Source organism: Bos taurus, chromosome 6 (genome assembly GCF_002263795.3).
Source record: "Bos taurus isolate L1 Dominette 01449 registration number 42190680 breed Hereford chromosome 6, ARS-UCD2.0, whole genome shotgun sequence".
Lineage (NCBI taxonomy): Eukaryota > Metazoa > Chordata > Mammalia > Artiodactyla > Bovidae > Bos > Bos taurus.
Genome location: NC_037333.1, coordinates 62834428 through 62857878, shown reverse-complemented (window position 1 = coordinate 62857878; position 23451 = coordinate 62834428). Strand labels below are relative to the sequence as shown.

Genomic DNA, 23451 nt, shown 5'->3' with positions numbered 1-23451 from the left:
ACAATAAGCACCTTAATATTCTTTTCAGTCAACTCAGCCAAGGAGAGGAAAAAACAAGTCAGAATTACAAGGCCTAATTCCTTCATCCCAGGTCCGTCCCTGCGGGACAAAGAGAGGGAGTTGGGGCTGTGCCTCCATTTTGTCAGTAATGCCTAACGCAGCTCCCGACAGTTACGGTGGTCATCTGACTTCCTAAAACTTTTTATTTTCCATTATGAATTATTACAGGATATTAAATATAGTTTCCTGTGATATACAGGGCCTTCTCTGGTAGCTCAGTTGGTAAAAAAAAAATCTGCCTGCAATCCAGGAAACCCTGGTTTGATTCCTGGGTCGGAAAGATCCGCTGGAGAATGGATAGGCTACGCACTCCAGTATTCTTGGGCTTCCCCTATGGCTTAGCTGGTAAGAATCTGACTGTAATTCGGAAGACCTGGGTTCGATCCCTGGGTTGGGAAGATGCCCTGGAGAAGGGAAAGGCCACTCAGTCTGGTGTTTTGGCTTGGAGAATTCAAGTATTCAACTATACAGTCCATGGGTTTGCAAAGAGTCAGACACGACTGTGCTGTTCAGGGATAAAGGACCTTGTTGTTTATCCATCCTATATATAATAGTTGGCATCTGTTAATCCCAGACTTTCAATCCAACCCTCTGCCACCTCTCCTTTTGGCAACCACAAATCTGTTCTCAATGTGAGTCTGTTTCCTTTTGGTAGATAAGTTCGCATCATATTTAGAATCCACAAATGAGTGAAATTATATGGTATTTACCTTTCTCTTCCTGGGTACTTTGCTTAGTATGGCACTTTGCTGGTGGCTCAGATGGTAAAGAATCTGCCTGGAATTCAGGAAACCCAGGTTTGGTCACTGGGTTGCAAAGATCCTCTGAAGAATGGAATGGCCACCCACTCCAGTATTCTTGCCTGGGAAATCCCACGGACAGAGGAGCCTGGCAGGCTACAGTCCATGGGGCTGCAGAGAATCAGACACACTGAGTGACTAACACTAACACGTGCTTATTATGATAATGTCTAGGTCCATTCATGTTGTTGCAAATGGCACTATTTCATTCTTTTTATGGCTCAGTAATATTCTATTGTTAATATGTACCACATCTTCTCTATCCATTCATCTGTAGATGGACAGTTAACTTTTTTCCCTGTTTGGCTATTCACTATTGTGAATAGTGCTGCAATGAACATTGGAGTGCTGCATCTTTTTGAATTAGAATTTTGTTTGGATATTTGCCCAGGAGTGGGATTGCTGGGTCATATGGTAGCTTTATTTTTAGCTTTTTAAAGGAACCTGCATATGGTTCTCCATAGTACTACACCAATTTACATTTCTACCAGCTGTATAGGAGGGTTTAAAACTCCTTTTTAAAAAATTGTGGTGTGAACAGATAACATAAGATCTACCCTGTTACAAATATTTAAGTGTACAGTATAGAAGGTTTACAGTGTGCACAGCAGATCTCCAGAACTTAGTCATCTTATGTAACTGAAACTTTATACCCATTGAAAAGCAACTCCCCATTCCCCAAACTCTTAAAGGGTTCAGAGTCACTGAAGAATGAAAACATAAGAAACATAAAATGCTTTAACATTTTGTAGAAGGAGGAGATCAGTTTTATGGAAAGAGTTGTGAAGAAAAGATAAGCAATAACTGCTATCTGATTGGGGCTTCCCAGGTGACATAGTGGTAAAGAATCCACCTGCCGTGGATCAGAAAGCTCCTTTGGAGGAGGCCATGGCAATCCACTCCAATATTCTTGCCTGGAGAATCCCACGGACAGAGGAGCCTGGCAGTCTATGGTCCATAGGGTCACAAAGAGTCAGACACGACTGAAGTGACTTATCATGCATGCACGCTATCTGATTGGGGCTTCCCAGGTAATGTGGTGGTAAAGAATCTGCCTACCAGTGCAGGAGATGCAGTAGACATGGGTTCGATCCCTGGATCAGGAAGATTTCCTGGAGGAGGAAATGGCAACCCACTACAGTATACTAGCTTGGTTGCCTAGAGAATCCCATGGACAGAGGAGGCTAGTGGGCTGTAGTCCATAAGATCACAAAGAGCTGGACACAACTGAGCAACTGAGCACACATGCAGTAATGATTTTTACAATACTGACACAATGCTGAGAAAAAAATATATGCTGGGCACTCCAGTAGATCTCAAACTGAGCTCAGAGAGGTTAATATGCCTTCTGTACTTTCTGTTTTTACCGTTTTTTGTTTTTTTGAATTACACAGTTCCTTCCACTGTAGAACTCACTGGTGCTTTCAACACTTGGAGTTATTTATTTAGCTAGAATTGCATAACTTCCTTTGGTTTCTGTACTGTAAGTCATCTTCTATCACCATCCAACCTTGCATTTTCACTGCCAGGTCTGTCCAGGCTCTTTAATGTGCCTCTGTTCATACATTTATTTTTTGCTTTTCATACGTAATCATATGTTTTCATTTTATATAATGTGAAAGGAGAAAGGGCGACCTTTTTCCTAAAGTTTATTAAGTAAAATGTTTACTAGCTTGAAGAGTAAACTCAAAAAAGATGAGAATCTTATTTGAACTTATGTTCCCTAGTGAGTATCTTGAGTTTGCACAGGAATTCTGAATCTCATATTCTTTTATTAAGTTCTTTGGCCCATCACATCTCTTTTCTCTGTTCCTCATTGCAATAGAAGCAAGCCATTTTAAAGCAAGCCCTGCTGTGTATGCATAATAAAAACCCTTTAGAAAAATCCCATTTTAACAGATCATTAAATATTATTGCTTGTGAGGGGCTAAAAATCCAAGATTCCAGAACAAACACATTTTTATTCTTTTGTTTTAATTTTTCTATTAAGATACTTAAACAGAACACACATATAACAAACCCCCAAAGAAATATATGTTTGAAATATAACAAACCCCCAAAGAAAATCCACATATAAGGAAACTGAATACCTCTTAATAAACAGACAAACACAAACAAACAAAATCCTCCCCATATTGCCTAGAGATTTAAACTGTGGATTAGAGACAGACTGTCAACTGATTTGAAATTCCCATCTTGACATCAGTTATCACGTAAAAGCTGACAAATGCTATAGAAATAAACATATCCTCCCAAGGTTTATTTTTAACTCCCAATATAATGATGTAGGTTTTGATTTCTTCAGTAGTTGCAGTATTTATAAACAAGAGAGGTTTCAGTTGAGTTTTATGAGGATAAATGAGTAAAAGAGCAGGACAGTGTATCAGTCAGGGCTGAGTAACACAAGGCTGCAATAATGGCAGACCAATTATTCCAGTCCTAGACAAGGTCTTTTTCTTTTTGAATGAAAATTTGCATACGTTGTACTTTTAGAGCATCCCAAATTTCTCATCTCAGGTTATTTTTCAGTTTTTGATATGCTTTGTAATTCTATCTTGTGGCCTGATATGATGACCTTATTTAGGGACTGCATTATTTTATGAAAACATAAGAGGTGGAGGTACAGATAAGAGGTGGAGGTACAGATTCAAAGGCTACCCATTAAGACACACTCTGGTGATGGAGCAGGGCTCGGAAGTTCCCCATGGCTCTGCTCCCAGGTAATTACTTCCCCTGCTAGCTGGTGCCAGGAAACACGGCAGATATGCGAGATGACACTGACTGGTATTGACTCAGTAATGCTGTGGTAAAAATAATTAGCAATAGTGACTTTAGTTAAATACTGGGTGCAATCACTGTATTACAATTATGGCAGTGATTAGAAACTGTTTTTCACAAAGAAAATAAGTGAATGGTACAGGGGTAATTGCTGGGGTAATTGAGAAATGTTCTTGCTAAGAAAGCTTAGTGGAACCTCTTCTTAAAGGCTGTGTTCACCTTTTATACTCAAAAGAGTAAAACTCTGTAATGGACACAGGATTTCTCAGCCTGCCGTCATTTCCTGGGGCTTCTCCAATATGGTTTCTTGAATTCCACCTGAATGTCCAATGTCACCAACTAGGTCAAGTGCGATCATCTCAGACTGATCTTTATACCTCTGATTCTCATCCCTGCTTACTCTGTCTGTGTTTATACTGCTAGCAACTCAGCAGCAAGCCTCTCCCCATCCGTGGAGCACCTAATAAAACTCCTCAGGCAAAGCAGTTTCATCCTTCAGCATTATCCTAAGCTTCCTGTAGAGAACAGTGGTTTTTGTGTTTCTGCTACAAAGGAGTTTTTAATATATTATGTTCAATGCTGATGTAGCAGTTGACAGAGGTGCCATGTGCTGGCAGGCTTTTACTCTCTCCACAGAATTAAGGGAACGCATGTTTGTTTAAAAACATTAACTTTAGTGGTTGACACACACATTTAGTGAGAAAACAATTTTGTATTCCAGGAATGTAGAACAGAGGAGAAGGATGTGTAAGGAGTTTTTAATTATTAATAGGAGACAGAAGAGAAGGTGGGTTACCATTTAAAATAGGGAATAGTCAGACTCAGACTCACTGAGAAGTATGATATTGATCAAATACAGGAAAGAGATTGTGTAACATGATATACTCTTCATATCATACTTTACCATTTGCATTGCACTTAAAGATCTAATCAGTTATTTAGTTTCTTCCTTTTTAGGACTAGATCTTAAACTTATTTTATTTTAAAACATATATGTGTATATATATATTCATATTTTCTATTTTAGTAAGTCAAAATTAATAATTTATATATATTAGAATATTAATTTTAAATTTATTGATATAAATTTACTAATAGTATAATCACTTTACAGTCTCTCTAATTCTCTTTTTAATTATTCTCACTTTCTCAGAATTAAAGAGAATTCTGTTTTGTCTTTATTAGATATACCACAAAATTGTTTTTTAACAGCCATCTTTTCATTTTATTTGCTAAAGATTTTTTTTTCCTTCTTTTTACTGTCTTTCATATTAAGCTCCTATTCCTCTTGAGTAATTTTGCTATATTTCAGTACCCTGAGTTGAATGCTCAATTCATTTATTTTTATTCTTTCTAGTTCTGTACTAAATGTATTTTAGGATACATTATTTATTATTCTGAGTATCACTGTGTAAACTCTACAGATTTTTGATATGTAGTGACCTCACTATTCTACATTTTAAAATAAAGTCTTTTATTGATGTAACATGTACAGCCCAGGGCTAACTGAAAAGATTGTTTCCTGTTCAAAAAGCAGAAAGAGCGAGCCACTGAAATTCTAAAATATAAAGCTTTTTCCTTTTTTCTGTAGTCGCTCTCACAACTCATTCTTTTTTATTTGCTATTAAATAGTGTCTAAGTAAAGAAATGTTAAGTTTTAAATTACTAGCATGAATTTTACTGTTTATATACTGAATGTCAGTTTTAAATGCAAATATTAAAGCATTAAACTGATAAACAGAATCACCAAGATTACACGACTGGTTTTTGTTGCCAGTGCGTGTGTATGCATACCTTTCTTACTAGAAAAGGCAAAAAGTATTGCACAAAACTAACAAAGCTCGTATTCCACTTCTTTATGTGTACACATTCTGCCAACACACTATCTTTGCCTTCAGTTCAGTTCAGTTCAGTTGCTCAGTCGTGTCCGACTAATAACTGAAGAACTGAAAGAAAAAAGAGTTATGGATTTCCCTATCTTTCCCTTTCTGTGCTATCATTTTTAGTATAATGATGAGTAAGAAAGGATAGGATAGGATTCCTTGGTCAAAAATTGAATTATAAAACAATATTTTGTTATTGATAAAGTAATTAAAAGGATAGAGCAATTTGAACACATAATAGTGAAGATTTTGATTATGAAGGTTTTTTTCTAATTATATGTATGATTTTCTATTGTAAACAAAAATGGTAGAAATTGATAAAATAAAACCAATAACCATTCTCATTAATACTAATATTATCCATTCTGATCTGCTCTTTGATCCCCAAATCAGAATCACCTTAGTGTTCTGTGACTTTTGTCCTTTGCAGTATTGCTTGCAAAGTATTTCACCATTTATTAAAGGCAAATGGAGTGACCAGCCATTCAAGCAAAACAGTGTAAGTCTTTAATCATTGATTAAACATTTTTTTGTGCTTCACACACACACACCCCCAAAATGCTTATATACAGTGACAGTTGTGTTAAAATCAATTATAATGTAAGCCATAATTCCTAATTAGTGGTTTTTATACATAGTTCTTATTATTGAGTAATTGTAGCTCTGGTTTACTTCCTTGTTACGGAAATTTTTGCCCTAAAAGGAATGAATAGAGTTGAATTTTCTATTCCAGTTGTATGTGGTTTGTTTAAATACGTTTTATGAATCGAACAAAGAATGACCATCCTAGATCACTTTCACTGAACTACATAAAGTCAAAGCAGACTATTCATTTCTGTGAATCCTGTGTTCTCAGCACTTCATGAAGAGCTATTCAATATGCATCATACTGGGAACATACTCTTACTAATGCTGCCTATATTTAAATAGTGCTATCTTTAAGCTTTTACTGAATAACCATTAATATATCTTGTAATTAAACACGGTTTTCCTAATGTATTCCCAGTGCAAATTCTTACTTTACATAACCATTTTGATTGATCTACATAGAAGGTGTTACCAGTACATCTTTTTATCTTGTAATAGTTTCATTAGCAATACCTCACAATCTTTTAATCTGTAAAGCTTTAAAGTCAGAAAGGAAGATTGATGTTACTGCTGCTATTGAAAGATTAGATTTAGACTAAAGTGCAGTATGAAGTGCACTTGAAAAGTTTTATGCCATGAAAAGTTCAAGGCATCTCAACTCTGACAGAATCTACTCATTATTTAATTAGGCTCCGAAAGCTCTTAACAGACATTTCTGACCTTATGGTAGAATCTTTCCGATCAAGAGGCACATCATTGAGAAATGTTCAGTCTTAAAGGTGCCTTTGGAGAAGGCAATGGCAACCCACTCCAGTACTCTTGCCTGGAAAACCCCATGGATGGAGGAGCCTGCATCTACTGCAGGTAGGCTGCAGTCCATGGGGTCGCTAAGAGTTGGACACGACTGAGCGACTTCACTTTCACTTTTCACTTTCACGCATTGGAGAAGGAAATGGCAACCCACTCCAGTGTTCTCGCCTAGAGAATCCCAGGGACAGGGAAGCCTGGTGGGCTGCCGTCTCTGGGGTCGCACAGAGTCGGACACGACTGAGATGACTTAGCAGCAGCAGCAGCAAAGGTGCCTTATTATACAAATCTAATTCTGATATTTTGGACTGTATTATAGTACTTGGCAAGTCATGATTCCTGAGATAATTCCCTCATCCTCTCTTTTTCTTCTCGGCTGTAATTCTACATCCTCATCAATTTTCTAATTATTTTCACACTGTAAATTTTAAAGTGGAATTCATATTTAAATAAATAATTTTTCTTTAAACTGTTTTTGTTTTCTTGATCTGTGCCTATCCAGTTAATATAAAAGAACCTTTTTATAGGTCTAAATTTACAATAATGTGTGCTTCAGAAGATATTGCAACATAAACATTTGTTCTGAAATGGAAAAATCTTAGATTTGATAAAGATTACCTGGTTAAATGGCTTCTCAGGTGGTGCTAGTGGTAAAGAACCTGCCTGCCAGTTTGGGAGACATAAGAGACATGGGTTCAACCCCTGGGCTGGGAAGATCCCCTGGATGAGAGCATGGCAATCCACTTCAGTATTCTTGACTGGAGAATCCCATGGACAGAGGAGCCTGGCAGGCTACAGTCCGTAGGGTTGCACAGAGTTGGACATGACTGAAGGGACTTAACATACACATACACACTGATTGTGTATGTATATATTTCTGCATAACTCATTCTAAATTTCCCCAGCTTTTCAGATCAGCAGCTTAAAATATTTAAGTTTGTGCATTAGGCATCAAGAGTTCTGCAATGACGAATACAATCAAATGTCACTCAGCTTGCTTCAAGAGCAAAGATTTAAGTTATACTTCAAGCTTATTTGAATCTAATAAAATATCTAAACTTGACTTTATAAAAAGTCCTTTATATAAAAAGGACTTTTCTGGTGATATTATATTTTATTCTGTCTAAAATACTTGCCTAACAGGTGGAATTGAACAGAAGGATCATTGAGTCAGACAGGGCCAACATTGATAGGGCTTCCTTTCAACTCTCATTTTCTTCTATTCTGGTTGGGGATGAACACTCAGCCATCTGCAGTCACATCCAAAAGCTTTTTGCCAAGTATGTAAAGGTCTTCTCTCTCTTTTTTCTTTCATCAAGAGTTTAAAGTATTCCAAGGATTTCTTGTTATTGAACTACCCAAGTAACTTGCCTTCTAACCTTCATCTTTGCCTTAGATTATGGGATGGAGTTGGTAAGGTACTGTGGTTATCCCAGTCTTGGTTATAAATCTACTCCTTGGACTTGGAGACCATTACATATATAGGGGCCATAAATTTATTTTCAGACACACATACACACTCAACCAATAAAGAATTTACTCCAAATACATAAGTATGATACAAAAGAGAAATTAATCCTTCTTTGCAGAGGTAAAGAACTGAAGCAAAAATATATACAGTATTGAGGATTAATAATAATTATCTCTAATCTGGCTTGAATAGAAGGTGGGAGTAATAGAAAATGAGTTTTGGAGTTGAAACTGGGACCATGTCATAGGATGTCCTGTTTATGTGGCTAAGAGATTTGAATTTGTTTCTGAAAGCCATTTTCAGAGAAGAGGTACTATAAAAAGAGCTGTGTTTTGGTGATATGCAGCTGGGTTCTCAGTGTGGATAGCAGGTGGTAGATACTAGAAATGAAAAAATCTTGAATGTCTTTTCAGTAGATTCAGTAAGAGGTTAAAAGGTCATTGCAATAGATTAAGGAGGATCATAACAGTGATGGTCAAGACTAAAACAAAGGAAATGATTGAGATGCTATCAAAGTACACTCAGTAAGATTAGGTAGCTGTTCATAGAAGGAAGGAATCAATAGAGCAGTAGGGATAGCAATAATGAAGATGATGCTAAGACTTCAAATCTGTGTGATTCACAAGATTGCAGTTCTTATACAAAAAAAGGCAAATAGAAACATCAGGGGAAGAACTGGTTTGAAGGGGAAATAATAGTGAGGTCATTTGTCATTTGGGGGCGTATGGTATTTGAAGTTTAGGAGATGTCCAGAGAGCAGTTAAATCTAGTGCTAAAACTTTAAGGAATGGTCATGAGCTAGAGATGTGTATGGAATCACTTATAGATAAGAGTTTGTGATTAAAAATATCATTTATATATATATATATGATGTATGTGTGTATAGTTGGAGGGGTGGATGTGTGTGTGTGAGCATGTATGTTTAGAAATAGAAGAGTTTATTGTGGGAACAGATACGTTGTTAGAGGACTATAAACCTCATTATTCAAATAATGGTTGATTTATATAACTGGGCAAAACTTAGACTCAACATGATAACTATTTTCCCAAATCTTAAGGGCTAAGAGTTGGAAAAGAAATATGATGACAGTTTGGCAGAGATTGCATTTTAGTAAAGAAACTAAGATCCTATAATTCAGATCCAGTATCATCAAGTTATTAAGATAATACCATGCTCACTTCTATAAATGCCATAACTCAACATTGACAAGGGCCAGACATTAGACTAAATAGACTTGTATTAGTTTCCAGTGGCTGTTGTGACAAATTCCCAAAATTTTGGTGGCTTAAAACAACATAAATTTTATTCTCTCATAGTTCCAGAAGCCTGAAATCCAAAATCATTTCAGCAGGCTGAAATCAAGGTGATAGCCATGCTAAACTGCCTCCACAGGTTCAAGAGGAAAATCTGATGCTTGCTTCTTCCAGCTCCAGGTGGTCGCCAGCATTCCTTAATTTGTAGCCACCTCCCTCCAATCTCTGACTCAGTGATCACCTTTCCTCCTCTTCCTGTGTGTGTATCACATCTCCCTCTATGTCCCTCTTGCAAGGATTCCTGTGATTGATTTAGATCCCATCCAAATAATCCAGAACAACTGCTAACACTTTGTCATATGAAGTGACATTTAGTTTCCAGGAATTAGGACCTGGGGCCACGTTTCAGCCAACTGTAAGACTTTCTTATACATATCTTTCCCTAAAGCAATTCTAGGAGGGACGTACCATATTTTTAATCCTTCTTGAGCAGAATAGGAAAATGAATCTCAAAGACACATTTTGGCACATAGCTAGTAGTTATCAGAACTTTACTTCAAGCACAGTTTTGCTACTTAAAGGCTGAGCAATTTTTCATTGTCACACAACATGAAGTTAAGCCCTGCTGTGAGCATTTATGTTTCCCTTTTCCATTCACTGTTGGGATTCTGCACTGCTTCCATAACAGGTACACTTCACACATCTCAAAGGGAAAAGAGGAGGCACGCACATCAAATAGTATGGCAGCTATAAGAAGTGGCATCTCGCTGGACATTGTTGGAAGTACTTGAAACCATTTATTGGTAGGCAGGCACTCAGATTCTGAAGAGATGTAACAAACAAAAATCCCCTTAAATATGACTTCCTGCCTACAATCACTGCTGCTCCTGGAGCCCAAGAGTATTAGCCTGGTTTTTATTTTGCTCCCTCACACACTCTGCTTCCCCTGTTGTCGTTGAGTTTTTGCTTTTAGTATCTTACATCAGGCAAGGATAATTTACAGCCAGCATGGTCTTTTGTTCATTTCAGTTTGTTACACAGCATACCGTAAGTGCATCCCAACCTACATTTTCGGAGTGCCTTTTTTTCCTCCCACAGCCATCAGATGTGTTATGAATACAACCTCTCAATCCTGTGAAGGTGGTATGACCCACAGTTTACAGATGTAGAACAGCATGAGTAGGCTTGTGTCCACAAATTTTTAAACCTGATAAATTATCCCTCTTATATAGTATGTGCCTGTGAAAAAGGAGGTAATGAGAAGGTGGCTACCTCAGCATGTACAGAAAAAAGTCAGACATTCATTAATAAGGTGTGGTAGATTCGGATGTGGTAGGAGCCTAAGAATGAACAACTCTTAATTTCAGGATCCAGAAGGAGCCTGAGAATCTGCCTGCATTGCAGGAAACCCGGGTTTGATCCTTGGGTCGGGAAGATCCCCTGCAGAAGGGAATGGCTACCCACTGCAGTGTTCTTGCCTGGAGAATCCCATGGACAGAGGAACCTCGTGGGCCACAGTCACAAAGAGTTAGACACAACTGAGCAACTAACACAAACACTAGATTCAAAAGCCAGTTTTAACAGTAGAATTAACAAAACCTGGAAAATAATTGGAACTGATGAAGCCATCGAGTAGCCAAAGATTACTTGGATATCATCTACAGAAATAACTAACAGAAAGAAACAGATTTATAGAAATGGAGGAAGGTGACAAGATTACTTTTGAAACCTCCTCCAATATAAGTCTCACTACATGTGTATTTTCTCTTATTTTTCCCTAGTACTACATTACTTTTGCTTATTCAGTCTATTAGTATCTTTGATTCAGTGATGAATCAGCCTCCTGAATGGAGCGATACAAGGAAACTTAAGACATAGTCTCTGCCCTCATGGAAATAACAGTTGACCCTTGAACAATATAGGTTTGAACTGTGCAGGTCCACTTAAATGCAAAATTTTTATCAATGGTAAATACTGCTCCTACTGCTGTTTAGTCTCTTAGTCATGTTCAACTCTTTGCGATCCCATGTACTGTAGCCCACAGGCTCCTTTGTCTATGAGATTTCCCAGGCAAGAATACTGGGGTGGGTTTCCATTTCCTTCTCCAGGAGATCTCCCCAACCCAGGGGTCTAACCCATGTCTCCTGCTTGGCAGGCAGATTCTTTACCACTGAGCCACCTGGGGAGCCCATAATGAATACTACCACTACTACTCTGTGGTCATTTAAGTGAATATTTAGTAACATAAAGGGCTTCCCTGGTGGCTCAGACAGAAAAGAATCTGCCTGCACTGTGGGAGACCTGGGTTCCATTCCTGAGTTGGGGAGATCCCCTGGAGGAGGGCATGGCAACCCACTCCAGTATTCTTGCCTGGAGAATCCCCATGGACAGAGGAGCCTGGTGGGCTACAGTCCATGGGGTCACAAAGAGTCGGACACGACTGAGACTAAGCACAAGCACACATAGTAACATAAAATGTAGTGAATGCTAAGTACCAAACAAATGACTTAGTCAGTAGTAGTTACTATAGAAATTCAGAAAAATGAATATAATTTTCTTTTTATTATTTTGGTTAAACAATTACTCTGAACAAGACTTCACAACAGTCTAGAAAGGCACAGTTTGTGCCTTCAAGGCATTTGCAGTTTAAGCACTGGAAGACAGAGTATAGATTAAAAAGTATAGTAAAAAGTTAACAAGTACAAGGATTATCACAAGATTGGGTTAGTGGTCAATCATGTCAGTATGAAAAAAAGAATCCACAGTATATTTCTGTTTTCAATTACCCTTCTTTATGTTTCTCTTTTATTCACTTTCCTTCATAGAAGTGATCAAGTAATGATAGAAGAGATCATTAAAACATAAGAAATGTTTAAATTATTTTCATATAAAATTAGTTTTTATTCATTCAAATAGCCTTTTACAGCTGCATTACTGTTCTTGTCACACTAAGCCTGAATGACTGAATGACTGGGAACTCGTGTGTGTGTGTGTGTGTGTGTGTGTGTGTGTGTGTGTCCTCTTGAAACTAACACTGTGGTGCCTGGTACATAATAGGTGCTCAACAAATGTTTATCAAATTGAAATGAAAATTTTTTCCCCTTTGGACTCAACTGCTTAATACTTTGAGGCCTGTGGTGCTAATATTTAAGATGGATTGGTTCATTCTGTTCAAGTACCACATAACCATTCACACACCATTGAGTTTAGTACTATTAAAAGGTAATTTCCTTTCTGGGAATTATGCCTGTTGCAGACACATTTTACATATTCAGATTTTTTTATCATCAGTCGGCAGGTAAAGAGATTAAAATAAAAGATTTTTTTCCAGTGCGCAGTTTTCCACATAGACTTCCTTTTGAAATTCCTGTGTATTCTGAAAAAAAATATGGAAGTCCTATTGAATGCGCCTACAGCCAGCACTATTAGTCATGTACCTTTGTAAAAGATGAAAATATTAATGTTTATTTCTGTACAACTCTATTCACCCAAATAACTTAGAAAAGCTACTATTTCTTCCTTTTTATATCAATGTAATAAAAGCCAATGGAATTAATTGAAAATACCATTTTGTCCAATTTTACAAGTTTTCGCCCACTATTCAGTGTATTTTATTTTGTTTAATGTAATGTTTTTACTATTGTAATTCATACATTTTAATAACTCAAAGAGAGCTTTTGTGTTTTATTTTCTCAAATAAGTTCCTTTTTGGACAAAACAATTTAATACTTAATAGTCTCTCAAATTTATTATAGAGAACTTTACAGCAAAATTGCTCCAACATCTGTTATCTCCTTTCTTATTATAACCATATGACTAGGAATTACTGTTCTTATTTCATTTTTAATAGATAAAAAACTAGGCTTAAAGAAATGTGACTTGCCTGTAATTCATATGTTCAGAGTTACTACCTGTGAAGCTAAAATTAGAATGGAATTATTTAGATTCCTCAATCAGTACTCTCAGTATTCAGATAAGCAAATATGCCATACTGTAGCCAAATAACAATGAATATTTATTCTGTATATTAATAATAAACATTGCAAACATTTACACATGCCAGGCACATCCTAAGTACTCTATGTGTGCTAGCTCATTTAATCCTTGCTGCAACTCGATGCAGTTTAAACAGGAGCAGAGCCCAAAGAAAGTAAATAACCTGGCCAAGAAAACACACCTAGTTAGGTTCTTGAACTAGAACGTGAGCCCAGCCAGTCTGCACTATGTTGGCTTAAGTGTCACTCTTATTGCCAGCATTTCAGTGATAAGAATAGATTTAATGAAACAAATGTAAGTTGATATCTTCTAGAACTACACTTCCTATCAATGAATTTAGAGAAAATTACCCTAGAATCCTGTAATTCTGTGAAGTATTTAAATAGAAGTTGAATTTGTTTCCCCATTCTAAAAGGTAATTTCTATTAAGGGTAACTCTTTAATGTTTTATATTTAATATTCAGTAGAGTTTTACTGGACTTCCCTGGTGGCTCAGACAGTAAGAGCATCTGGCTACAATGCGGGAGACCCAGGTTCAATCCCTGGGTCAGGAAGATCCCCCTGGAGAAGGAAATGGCAATCCACTCCAGTACTCTTGCCTGGAAAATCCCATGGACAGAGCAGCCTGGTGGGCTATAGTCCATGGGGTCGCAGAGAGTCAGACATGACTGAGCAACTTCACTTTTCAGAGTTTTACTACATGGAAAAAGTTCTTACTATTCATGATATAAATTAGAATCACAGAACTTTATCACATAAATAATTCTGCTGCTGCTGCTGCTGCTGCTGCTGCTGCTAAGTCGCTTCAGTTGTGTCCAACTCTGTGCGACCCCATAGATGGCAGCCCACCAGGCTCCGCCATCCCTGGGATTCTCCAGGCAAGAACACTGGAGTGGGTTGCCATTTCCTTCTCCAATGCATGAAGGTGAAAAGTGAAAGTGAAGTCGCTCAGTCGTGTCCAACTCTTAGTGACTCCGTGGACTGCAACCTACCAGGCTCCTTCATCCATGGGATTTTCCAGACAAGAGTAATGGAGTGGGGTGCCATTGCCTTCTCCGATAAATGAATCTAGAGGCTAAAAAATATTAGATGATATGAACAGCACAAAGTACTTGCCTAGAGAGGCTGAGACTAGCTTAGCCTCAGATCTTCCACCACAGTGAAGAAAGGTGTGAATCTAATAAAGGAGTATAATGTGTATTGTGTGTGTGTGTGTGTCTTCACTGCTTTTTAAAAATTAATTGTGGAGTGGCATGAACTAGGTAGCTGGCTTGTACATCTCTTAGGTAGAGCTCAACTCGCCTTGAAAGACAGTCAACTCCTGGATGAAAATCCTACTGTATTTAATGACAAATAGCCAAATGAAAAGTGGAAGATTTACTTTTCCAAATACTTTCTGAAAAGCTTCTAACTGCACATATATATTGGACTTCTAAATAGCTAATTTCTTTTTAAAGTTAATCTTATTGTTCACTGATTTGTTGCCTATTCTAATAATTAAGTGAAGGAAGAAAGTCCAGCTGATAAAGTCACCAAATCACATTTAATTTTCTTTTTTTATCCTTCTTTTCTTATACTAAGTCTGATTGGTGCTGTAATTCAGAGTGCAGAATGTTTTTAAGAAGATCACAGGTATATATTTGATTCTTTTATTAGCAGAAGAGACACAGAGAAGTTTCTGACAATCATGCTATTCCTGTATATGCAGGATTTATTAAATTATTATTCATGTGCTTATTAAGGCATTTCAAGTGGCTTTGGATCATTGAATGGAATGATGTAAAGTTTTAAATTATCCCTGGAAGCATACAATTAGCAGGCATTCACAGAAAACTAAGCAACTAGAATAAATCATTATTCCCTTTTAATTCACTTATTTTTATTAAATCTCATGTCATAAAAATGCAAAAATCATCTTGTTATTATATCTTAGTCTCAATTTAAATCAACTAAGTTATCAGTAATGATTTAAAGTGTGTTTAATTAAATAGAAATTATATAATATGTTATGCATCATCAAAAATTCTAACATAAATCAAAAGGAGACTATTATCCTTAATGATTTATGCAAAGAACTATGATAGCATTCTATACATTCGAAGGTGTGTTCTTCAAAAAATTAAAAACAGAGCTACCATATGATGCAGCAATTTCACTCCTAGATATTTATCCCCCCAAAATGAAAATACTAATTATAAAAAGATAAATGCACCCCTATATTCATTGAATCATTATTTGCAAGAGCCAGGATATAGAAGGAACCTAAGTGCCAATCAGTAGACAAACGGCTAAAGAAGATTTGGTGTGTATGGTTTATCTATCTATATACATATACAAATACATAGATGTATATAGATAGGTATACACACATAATGGATTATTACTAAGCAATAAAAATAATAAAATTGTGCCATTTGTGATAATATGGATGGACATAGAGAATAAATAGGGCAAAGGCTAATAGGTTCTGCCAAGAGAACGCACTGGTCATAGCAAACACCCTCTTCCAACAACACAAGAGAAGACTCTACACATGAATATCACCAGATGGTCGACACCGAAATCAGACTGATGATATTCTTTGCAGCCAAAGATGGAGAAGCTCTATACAATCAACAAAAACAAGACCGAGAGCTGACTGTGGCTCGGATCATGAACTCCTTATTGCCAAATTCAGACTGACACGGAAGAAAGTGGGGAAAACTACTAGACCATTCAGGTATGACCTAAATCAAGTCCCTTATGACTATACAGTGGAAGTGAGAAATAGATTTGAGGAGCTAGATCTGATAGAGTGCTTGATGAACTATGGATGGAGGTTCGTGAAGCTGTACAAGAGACAGAAATCAAGACCATCCCCAAGAAAAAGAAATGCATAAAAGCAAAATGGCTGTCTGAGGAGGCCTTACAAATAGCTGTGAAAAGAAGAGGAGCAAAAAGCAAAGGAGAAAAAGAAAGATATACCCATTTGAATGCAGAGTTCCAAAGAATAGCAAGGAGAGATAAGAAAGCCTTCCTCAGCGATCATGCAAAGAAATAGAGGAAAACAACAGAATGGGAAAGACTAGAGATCTCTTCAAGAAAATCAGAGATACCAAGGGAACATTTCATGCAAAGATGGGCTCGATAAAGGACAGAAATGGTATGGACCTAACAGAAGCAGAAGATAGTAAGAAGAGGTGGCAAGAATACACAGAAGAACTGTACAAAAAAGATCTTCATGACCAAGATAATCACGATGGTGTGATCACTCACTTAGAGCCAGACATCCTGGAATGTGAAGTCAAGTGGGCCTTAGGAAGCATCACTATGAACAAAGCTAGTGGAGGTGATGGAATTCCAGTTGAGCTAGTTCAAATCCTGAAAGATAATGCTGTGAAAGTGCTGCACTCAAAATGCCAGCAAATTTGGAAAACTCAGCAGTGGCCACAGGACTGGAAAAGATCAGTTTTCATTACAGTCCCAAAGAAAGGCCATGCCAAAGAATGCTCAACTACTGCACAATTTAACTCATCTCACACGCTAGCAAGGTAATGCTTAAAATTCTCCAAGCCAGGCTTCAGCAATACGTGAACCATGAACTTCCAGATGTTCAAGCTGGTTTTAGAAAAGGCAGAGGAATCAGAGATCAAATTTCCAACATCTGCTGGATCATCGAAAAAGCAAGGAATGCCAGAAAAATATCTATTTCTGATTTACTGACTATGCCAAAGCCTTTGACTGTGTGGATCACAATATACTGTGGAAAATTCTGAAAGAGATACCAGACCACCTGACCTGCCTCTTGAGAAACCTGTATGCAGGTCAGGAAGCAACAGTTAGAACTGGACATGGAACAATAGACTGGTTCCAAATAGGAAAAAGAGTGTGTCAAGGCTGTATATTGTCACCCTGCTTATTTAACTTCTGTGCAGAGTACATCATGAGAAACGCTGGACTGGAGGAAGCACAAGCTGGAATCAAGATTGCCGGGAGAAATATCAATAACCTCAGATATGCAGATGATACCACCCTTATGGTAGAAAGTGAAAAAGAACTAAAAAGCCTCTTGATGAAAGTGAAAGAGGAGAGTGAAAAAGTTGGCTTAAAGCTCAACATTCAGAAACGAAGATCATGGCATCTGGTTCCATTACTTCATGGCAAATAGATGGGGAAACAGTGGAAACAGTGGCTGACTTTATTTTTCTGGGCTCTAAAATCACTGCAGATGGCGATTGCAGCCATGAAATTAAAAGACGCTTACTCCTTGGAAGGAAAGTTATGACCAACCTAGACAGCATATTCAAAAGCAGAGACATTACTTTGCCAACAAAGGTCCGTCTAGTCAAGGCTATGGTTTTTCCAGTGGTCGTGTATGGGTATGAGAGTTGGACTATAAAGAAAGCTGAGCGCAGAAAAATTGATGCTTTTGAACTGTGGTGTTGGAGAAGACTCTTGAGAGTCCCTTGGACTGCAAGGAGATCCAACCAGTCCAAAGGAGATCAGTCCTTGGTGTTCATTGGAAGGACTGCTGTTGAAGCTGAAACTCCAATCCTTTGGTGACCTGATGGGAAGAGCTGATTCATTTGAAAAGACCCTGATGCTAGCAAAGACTGAGGGTAGGAGAAAGGGACGACAGAGGATGAGATGGTTGGATGGCATCACTGACTCAATGGACATGGGTTTGGGTGGACTCCAGGAATTGGTGATGGACAGGGAGGCCTGACATGCAGCAGTTCATGGGGTCGCAAAGAGTAGGACATGACTGAGCGACTGAACTGAACTGAGCGGGTGTTATGCTAACAGAAATAAATCAGAGAAGTACAAATAGTGTATGATTTAATTTACATTTGGAATATTAAAAAAAAATGAATGAACAACAAAACAGAAACATAGTCATAGATAAGGTGAACAAATCGGTGTTTTCCAGGAGGCAGAGATGGGGAAAGGAAAGATATAGATGAGGAGATTAAGAGGTGCAAATTCCCAGTTGCAAAATATATGTCAAAGGTATGAAATGTACAGTGTGGGGAATATAGTCAATAGTTCTATAATATCTTTATATGGTGACACATGATATATAGACTTCCTGTGATGACCATTTTGAAATATATAGGAATATTGAATCACTATGTTGTGTAACAGGAACTAACATAGTGCTTAGATCAGTTACACTTCAAAAACAAACTAAAAAGTGTGGACAAAAGAAAGTTATGCATTTTCTGTTAAGTGAACATCTGAACCTAATTTGTCTCTTGATTAGAAGTCTACCTTGCCAAAGTAGCTTAAGAATTAGGAGGGATGAGAAATAAAATGTATATTTATTAATTCTTGTTAATATCTATACCTATTCTAAGTTCTTTTTTTGAGAAAAAGGTGCTTTCGAAACCAAAGAAAATTCAGATTTCCTCCTCCATTTTTTTTTCTTGGAGTTCAAAGTCTACAGTGGGAGATATTCTAAAATGCCTCATGCATTTTAAACACTTAATGTTATGGAATACCATAACATAGCCTGTGGGCTTCACTGGAGCACCCACTGTGTGCCTCCTCTAGGCCCCCGCCTGGCACGTCGTGGTGCTCAGTAAAATTCTGTTGGCTAAAGTGATCAATGCCTTCTTCAAAGAAGTCTTCCTTGAGCTTCCATCTTACACTACAGACAAGAGTAATCCATTTCCAGCATACATATATTGCATTCTGCTGTGCTGTGGAGACTGCATTTGTGTGTGTGTATTTTGGGGAGTATTTTTCCATGGATAATTATTAATACCCGAACAATAACTGTATATAATTTATTTAGTTAACACATGGACTTCATATGGCATCACTGATTCAATGGACATGAACCTGGGCAAACTCTGAGAGATGGTGAGGGACAGGGAGGCCTGGAGTGCTGCAGACCATACGGTCGCAAAGAGTTGGACACGACTTGGTGTCTGAACAAATGGACTTCATGTACATCTGTGTTCTTCCTGGCCTATCTCATTGAGCATTGTTCCCCAGTGAATCAAAACAGAACGAACCATTTGCTTTAATGGTATGTGGTATCTCTGTACTGTCTTCCTCTTGGATGTTACTACTTTTCTGCCTAGATATCTCTATTTAATGCTCTATCCCCTGCCTATTAACAGGAAATGATTTCTCATTACTCATTAATTCTTAAACATAAATTGGCTTTCCCAGCTACTTGCAGTTTAATCCTTTAGTCATCATTGGGAATGAAAATCTTAGATTCCTCTGTAGAGATTTCTGGTTAAAATAACACACAAGTTTGGTAAACAAGTAAAAACCGTTTGTTTATAGTCTACATTTTACTAGGCTAGTGGGCATTATGCTAGCTTGGCATTACATTCCGCCATTAAGGTAATTAGATAAACAGATGCTGTACTTCCTTTACCACTCTGACTGCCATTTAAATACATACATACAAACCATTCATTCAGCAAACAAAATCTCCAGAGATGGACCTGTACATTTGTACATTAAAAAAATTACAATGATGTACTCTCATTGTTGAGAATTACTGTACTAGACCTTTTTGTATGGTGCATATATGTGGGTGTGTGTGGGGGGTGTGTATGTGTGTGTTTGTTACTCAGTCATGTCCGACTCTTTGCAACCCCATGGACTGTAACCTGCCAGGCTCTTGTGTCCATTGAATTCTCCCGGCAAGGATATTGGAGTGGGTTGCCATTCCTTTTTCTGGGGAATCATCCCGATCCAGGGATCAAACCCAAGTGTCTTGTCTTTGTAGGCGGATTCTTTACCACTGAGCCACCAGGGCAGCCTTCCAAAAGGTTCTAAAGTTTTTTAAAATCTTTACTCCCTTTCAACTAAATGTCTAGCATCATTGGGTTTTCTTCTAACTTTAAATAGGGAAATTGGTGATAGCTGGTGGGCTGCAGTCTATGGGGTTGCACAGAGTTGGACATGACTGAAGTGACTTAGCAGCAGCAGCAGCAGTACATAGTGGGTGCTCTTATGAAAAGTATTTTTATTGTTTGTTTCCTCACCCTTCTAAGTAATATAGACTATTCATATTGGTTATTAATTCATATATATTAGACTGAAGAAACCCTCAGAATCTTAACTGCATGTTGAAATCACCTGAATCTATTAAATGACCCAATGATCAGGTAGCATCGAGCAGGATATCTGGGGTTAAGATCAAGGCATCAATAATCCATGCTTTCCAGGTAATTCCATATGTGGCTAAGGTTGAAACCTTATGAATCTGACCAGTTATTCTCAACTCTGGCTTCACAGTAGAATCCCCTATGCAATTGTTTAAAATGCCTTTCATTTCAATTATGGTTCAGATAACTGGTGCATAAATGTTGAATACAAGAGAAAAACATTTGAGTAACTTATATTTCTGAATAATTGGGCTCCAGTTAAATCAAGGTTTTATTATAGTTCTGGGTATGTGGTGATGTTCAATAAATGTTAGATGGAGATCCTAATCCCACAGCAGAGTCAAGGAGAATAAAACATGCTCCCTCTTGGAAATAAACTGTTTGTATATTTGAAATAATTATCTTGGCAAACTATCATTTTCTGAAAGTTGTCCTCCTAGGTAATTTACCTCAAATGGTAAGCCTTGTACTTTAAGAGAATACTATATTTCAACTATATTTTTCAGCATAATATTAGGTACCTATATATCTTATAGTACTTTCACGATTCTCTCCAAGAAAGTAGACAGGAAACAAGATTAAGAGATGAAGGATAAGATTTAAACCAGTTTCCCTCTTCGAAGCATAAATGATGCTATTGCACTTCTGGGCCTGGAGAATACTGTTACTTTGTAAAATAGAGCCATGGTACTTTCTGCGTTATGATGGCGAATTATTTATATACGCAAAGGACAACTAATGCCATTAGCTAAAACAGAAATGAACTAACTGTTCAATAAAACAGTTATGGGACTAACAAAATATTTATATGTGATATCTTTTTCAGATTGCAGGAACCAGTAACTAAAAATAACAAAATCTTTTTTTTTTAGCATGAAGTTATAGATGATCTGTTATGGGATAAATGCTCATCAAGCAAACCCCTCAAATTTAATTGTTATCAATAATTAATCAGCACATTGCATGCTTCAGTGTGCATTAACTACACCAGGTGTTGGATTTAATTCCTCAAATATAAATTAGGGTAGCAGACCACATTTTTCTTAAATGTTTGTGGTTGAAAATAAAATATATATAAAGCTTATTTAATTTGACCTTCCCACTTCTTACTCAGTTTTTCTACTTCTTTTCTCCTTTTTAGGACCACCTCAGAAAATAGTGTCACCTAAACAAGAACACGAAGATAGGAAACATGACAAAGTCACGGATAAAGGAAGTGAGAGTGGGACTTCCTGTAATGAGCTCTCCACTTCCAGTTGCGACAGCCACTCAGAGGCGAGCACTCCCCAGGACAACCCACCCAGTGCCCAGCAGGCGACAGCTCACCAACCTAACACTTTAACTTTGGATCGTCCTTCCAAAAAAGCACCTGTGCAATGGATGCCCCCACCAGACAAACGTAGAAACAGTGAACTCTTTCAGACGCTCATCAGCAAGTCCCGGGAAACCAATCTTTCCAAAAAGAAAGTCTGTGAGAAGCTAAGTGTGGAAGAAGAAATGAAAAAGTGTATTCAGGATTTTAAAAAAATCCACATTCCAGATTATTTTCCAGAGCGCAAACGCCAGTGGCAATCTGAACTGTTACAGAAGTATGGGTTATAGTAACGATCACATTCCTGCAGTATTCAATGACCTTCAGTGTTTACCGGTGTCACCACCTGACTGTACTAACAATGGTCAGTGTGATTCTTGCTGCTCTTCCTTTTCGTGAACAGTGGATGTGGGACAGTATTTTCTTTCATTCTTTCTGTTGTTGTTGTTTTTAGAAATATTAAAAAAAAAAAAAAAACTAATAAATATTGAGTCAAATGGTGTTCCTGATTCAAAAAATTTTGCAAGAATGAAAGTAAAATGTGCATGATCAAGAAGCTTAAAATCTTGATTTTTGAACTGTGGTCAACTGGCTATGTTTGTCATTTTGTAACTCACCAAAAACAAATCATCATATCACTCCAAATAAAGTGACAATATGGATGAAGCAACATCAAGTAAAATGTTAGATGATAGTTTTGGGACCCAAATCCAAAACTATTTAAATGTTAACGCAATAAAACAAGTATTACTTTTGCATGAGCACAATATTACAAATAAATCACAAGACATAGGAAGATCTGTTTGTTGCTTGGAAAGAAATAATTATGAAAAAATAGCAAAAAAAATATGGTTCAGACAAAGCCTATAAATGTAAGCTAAGAGATTGAATTTTATTTGTTCTGGATCTGTGATTTTTTTGTGTATGTGTATGGTGTTCTGTATGTTAAGATGGTGTAAATATGCCTTATGATCTTGTGTTATGGCACTGACATTCATCTATTAATGCTAGTTATGATTATTTCTGTGAAATGAGTCCTTATATCAGGCTGTCAAAATTGGCATAATGATGCTCTGAAAGATCTTACTCTCATGTTAATCACAATAATTGAGGGAAATGGTAAAGAGCTTTATGTATTTATTAAAAAAGGAAATATATATTAGAATTTCTTGATGTCTATTGACTCTTCTTTTAAAATATTCAGTTGTTACATTGTCTTCAGTTTTTCCTTTAAAATTCCAAACTGGAGAGTGATATGTTCAAACTTAATGTTGACAAGTTAGAAACTTATAATTCAAAATGGAGGTAGAGTCAAATTCAGATAGCTTTGGTATTGATTAATAAACCCTTAGCCTGCAAGAGAAAAAGATTTCATCTGAGGATGCACTAA

General features: G+C 37.2%; 1 protein-coding gene across 1 annotated transcript in view; it reads left to right on the top strand.

Moving 5' to 3' along the window:
* Nucleotides 1-23226, top strand: part of KCTD8 (potassium channel tetramerization domain containing 8) — a 262947-nt gene extending 239721 nt beyond the window's left edge. Inside the window, 1 exon segment of the mRNA NM_001205725.1 lies at nucleotides 21891-23226. Within this exon segment, the coding sequence (NP_001192654.1) occupies nucleotides 21891-22351 (461 nt within the window). The 3' untranslated portion in view covers nucleotides 22352-23226.
* The last annotated feature ends 225 nt before the right edge of the window (nucleotides 23227-23451 follow it).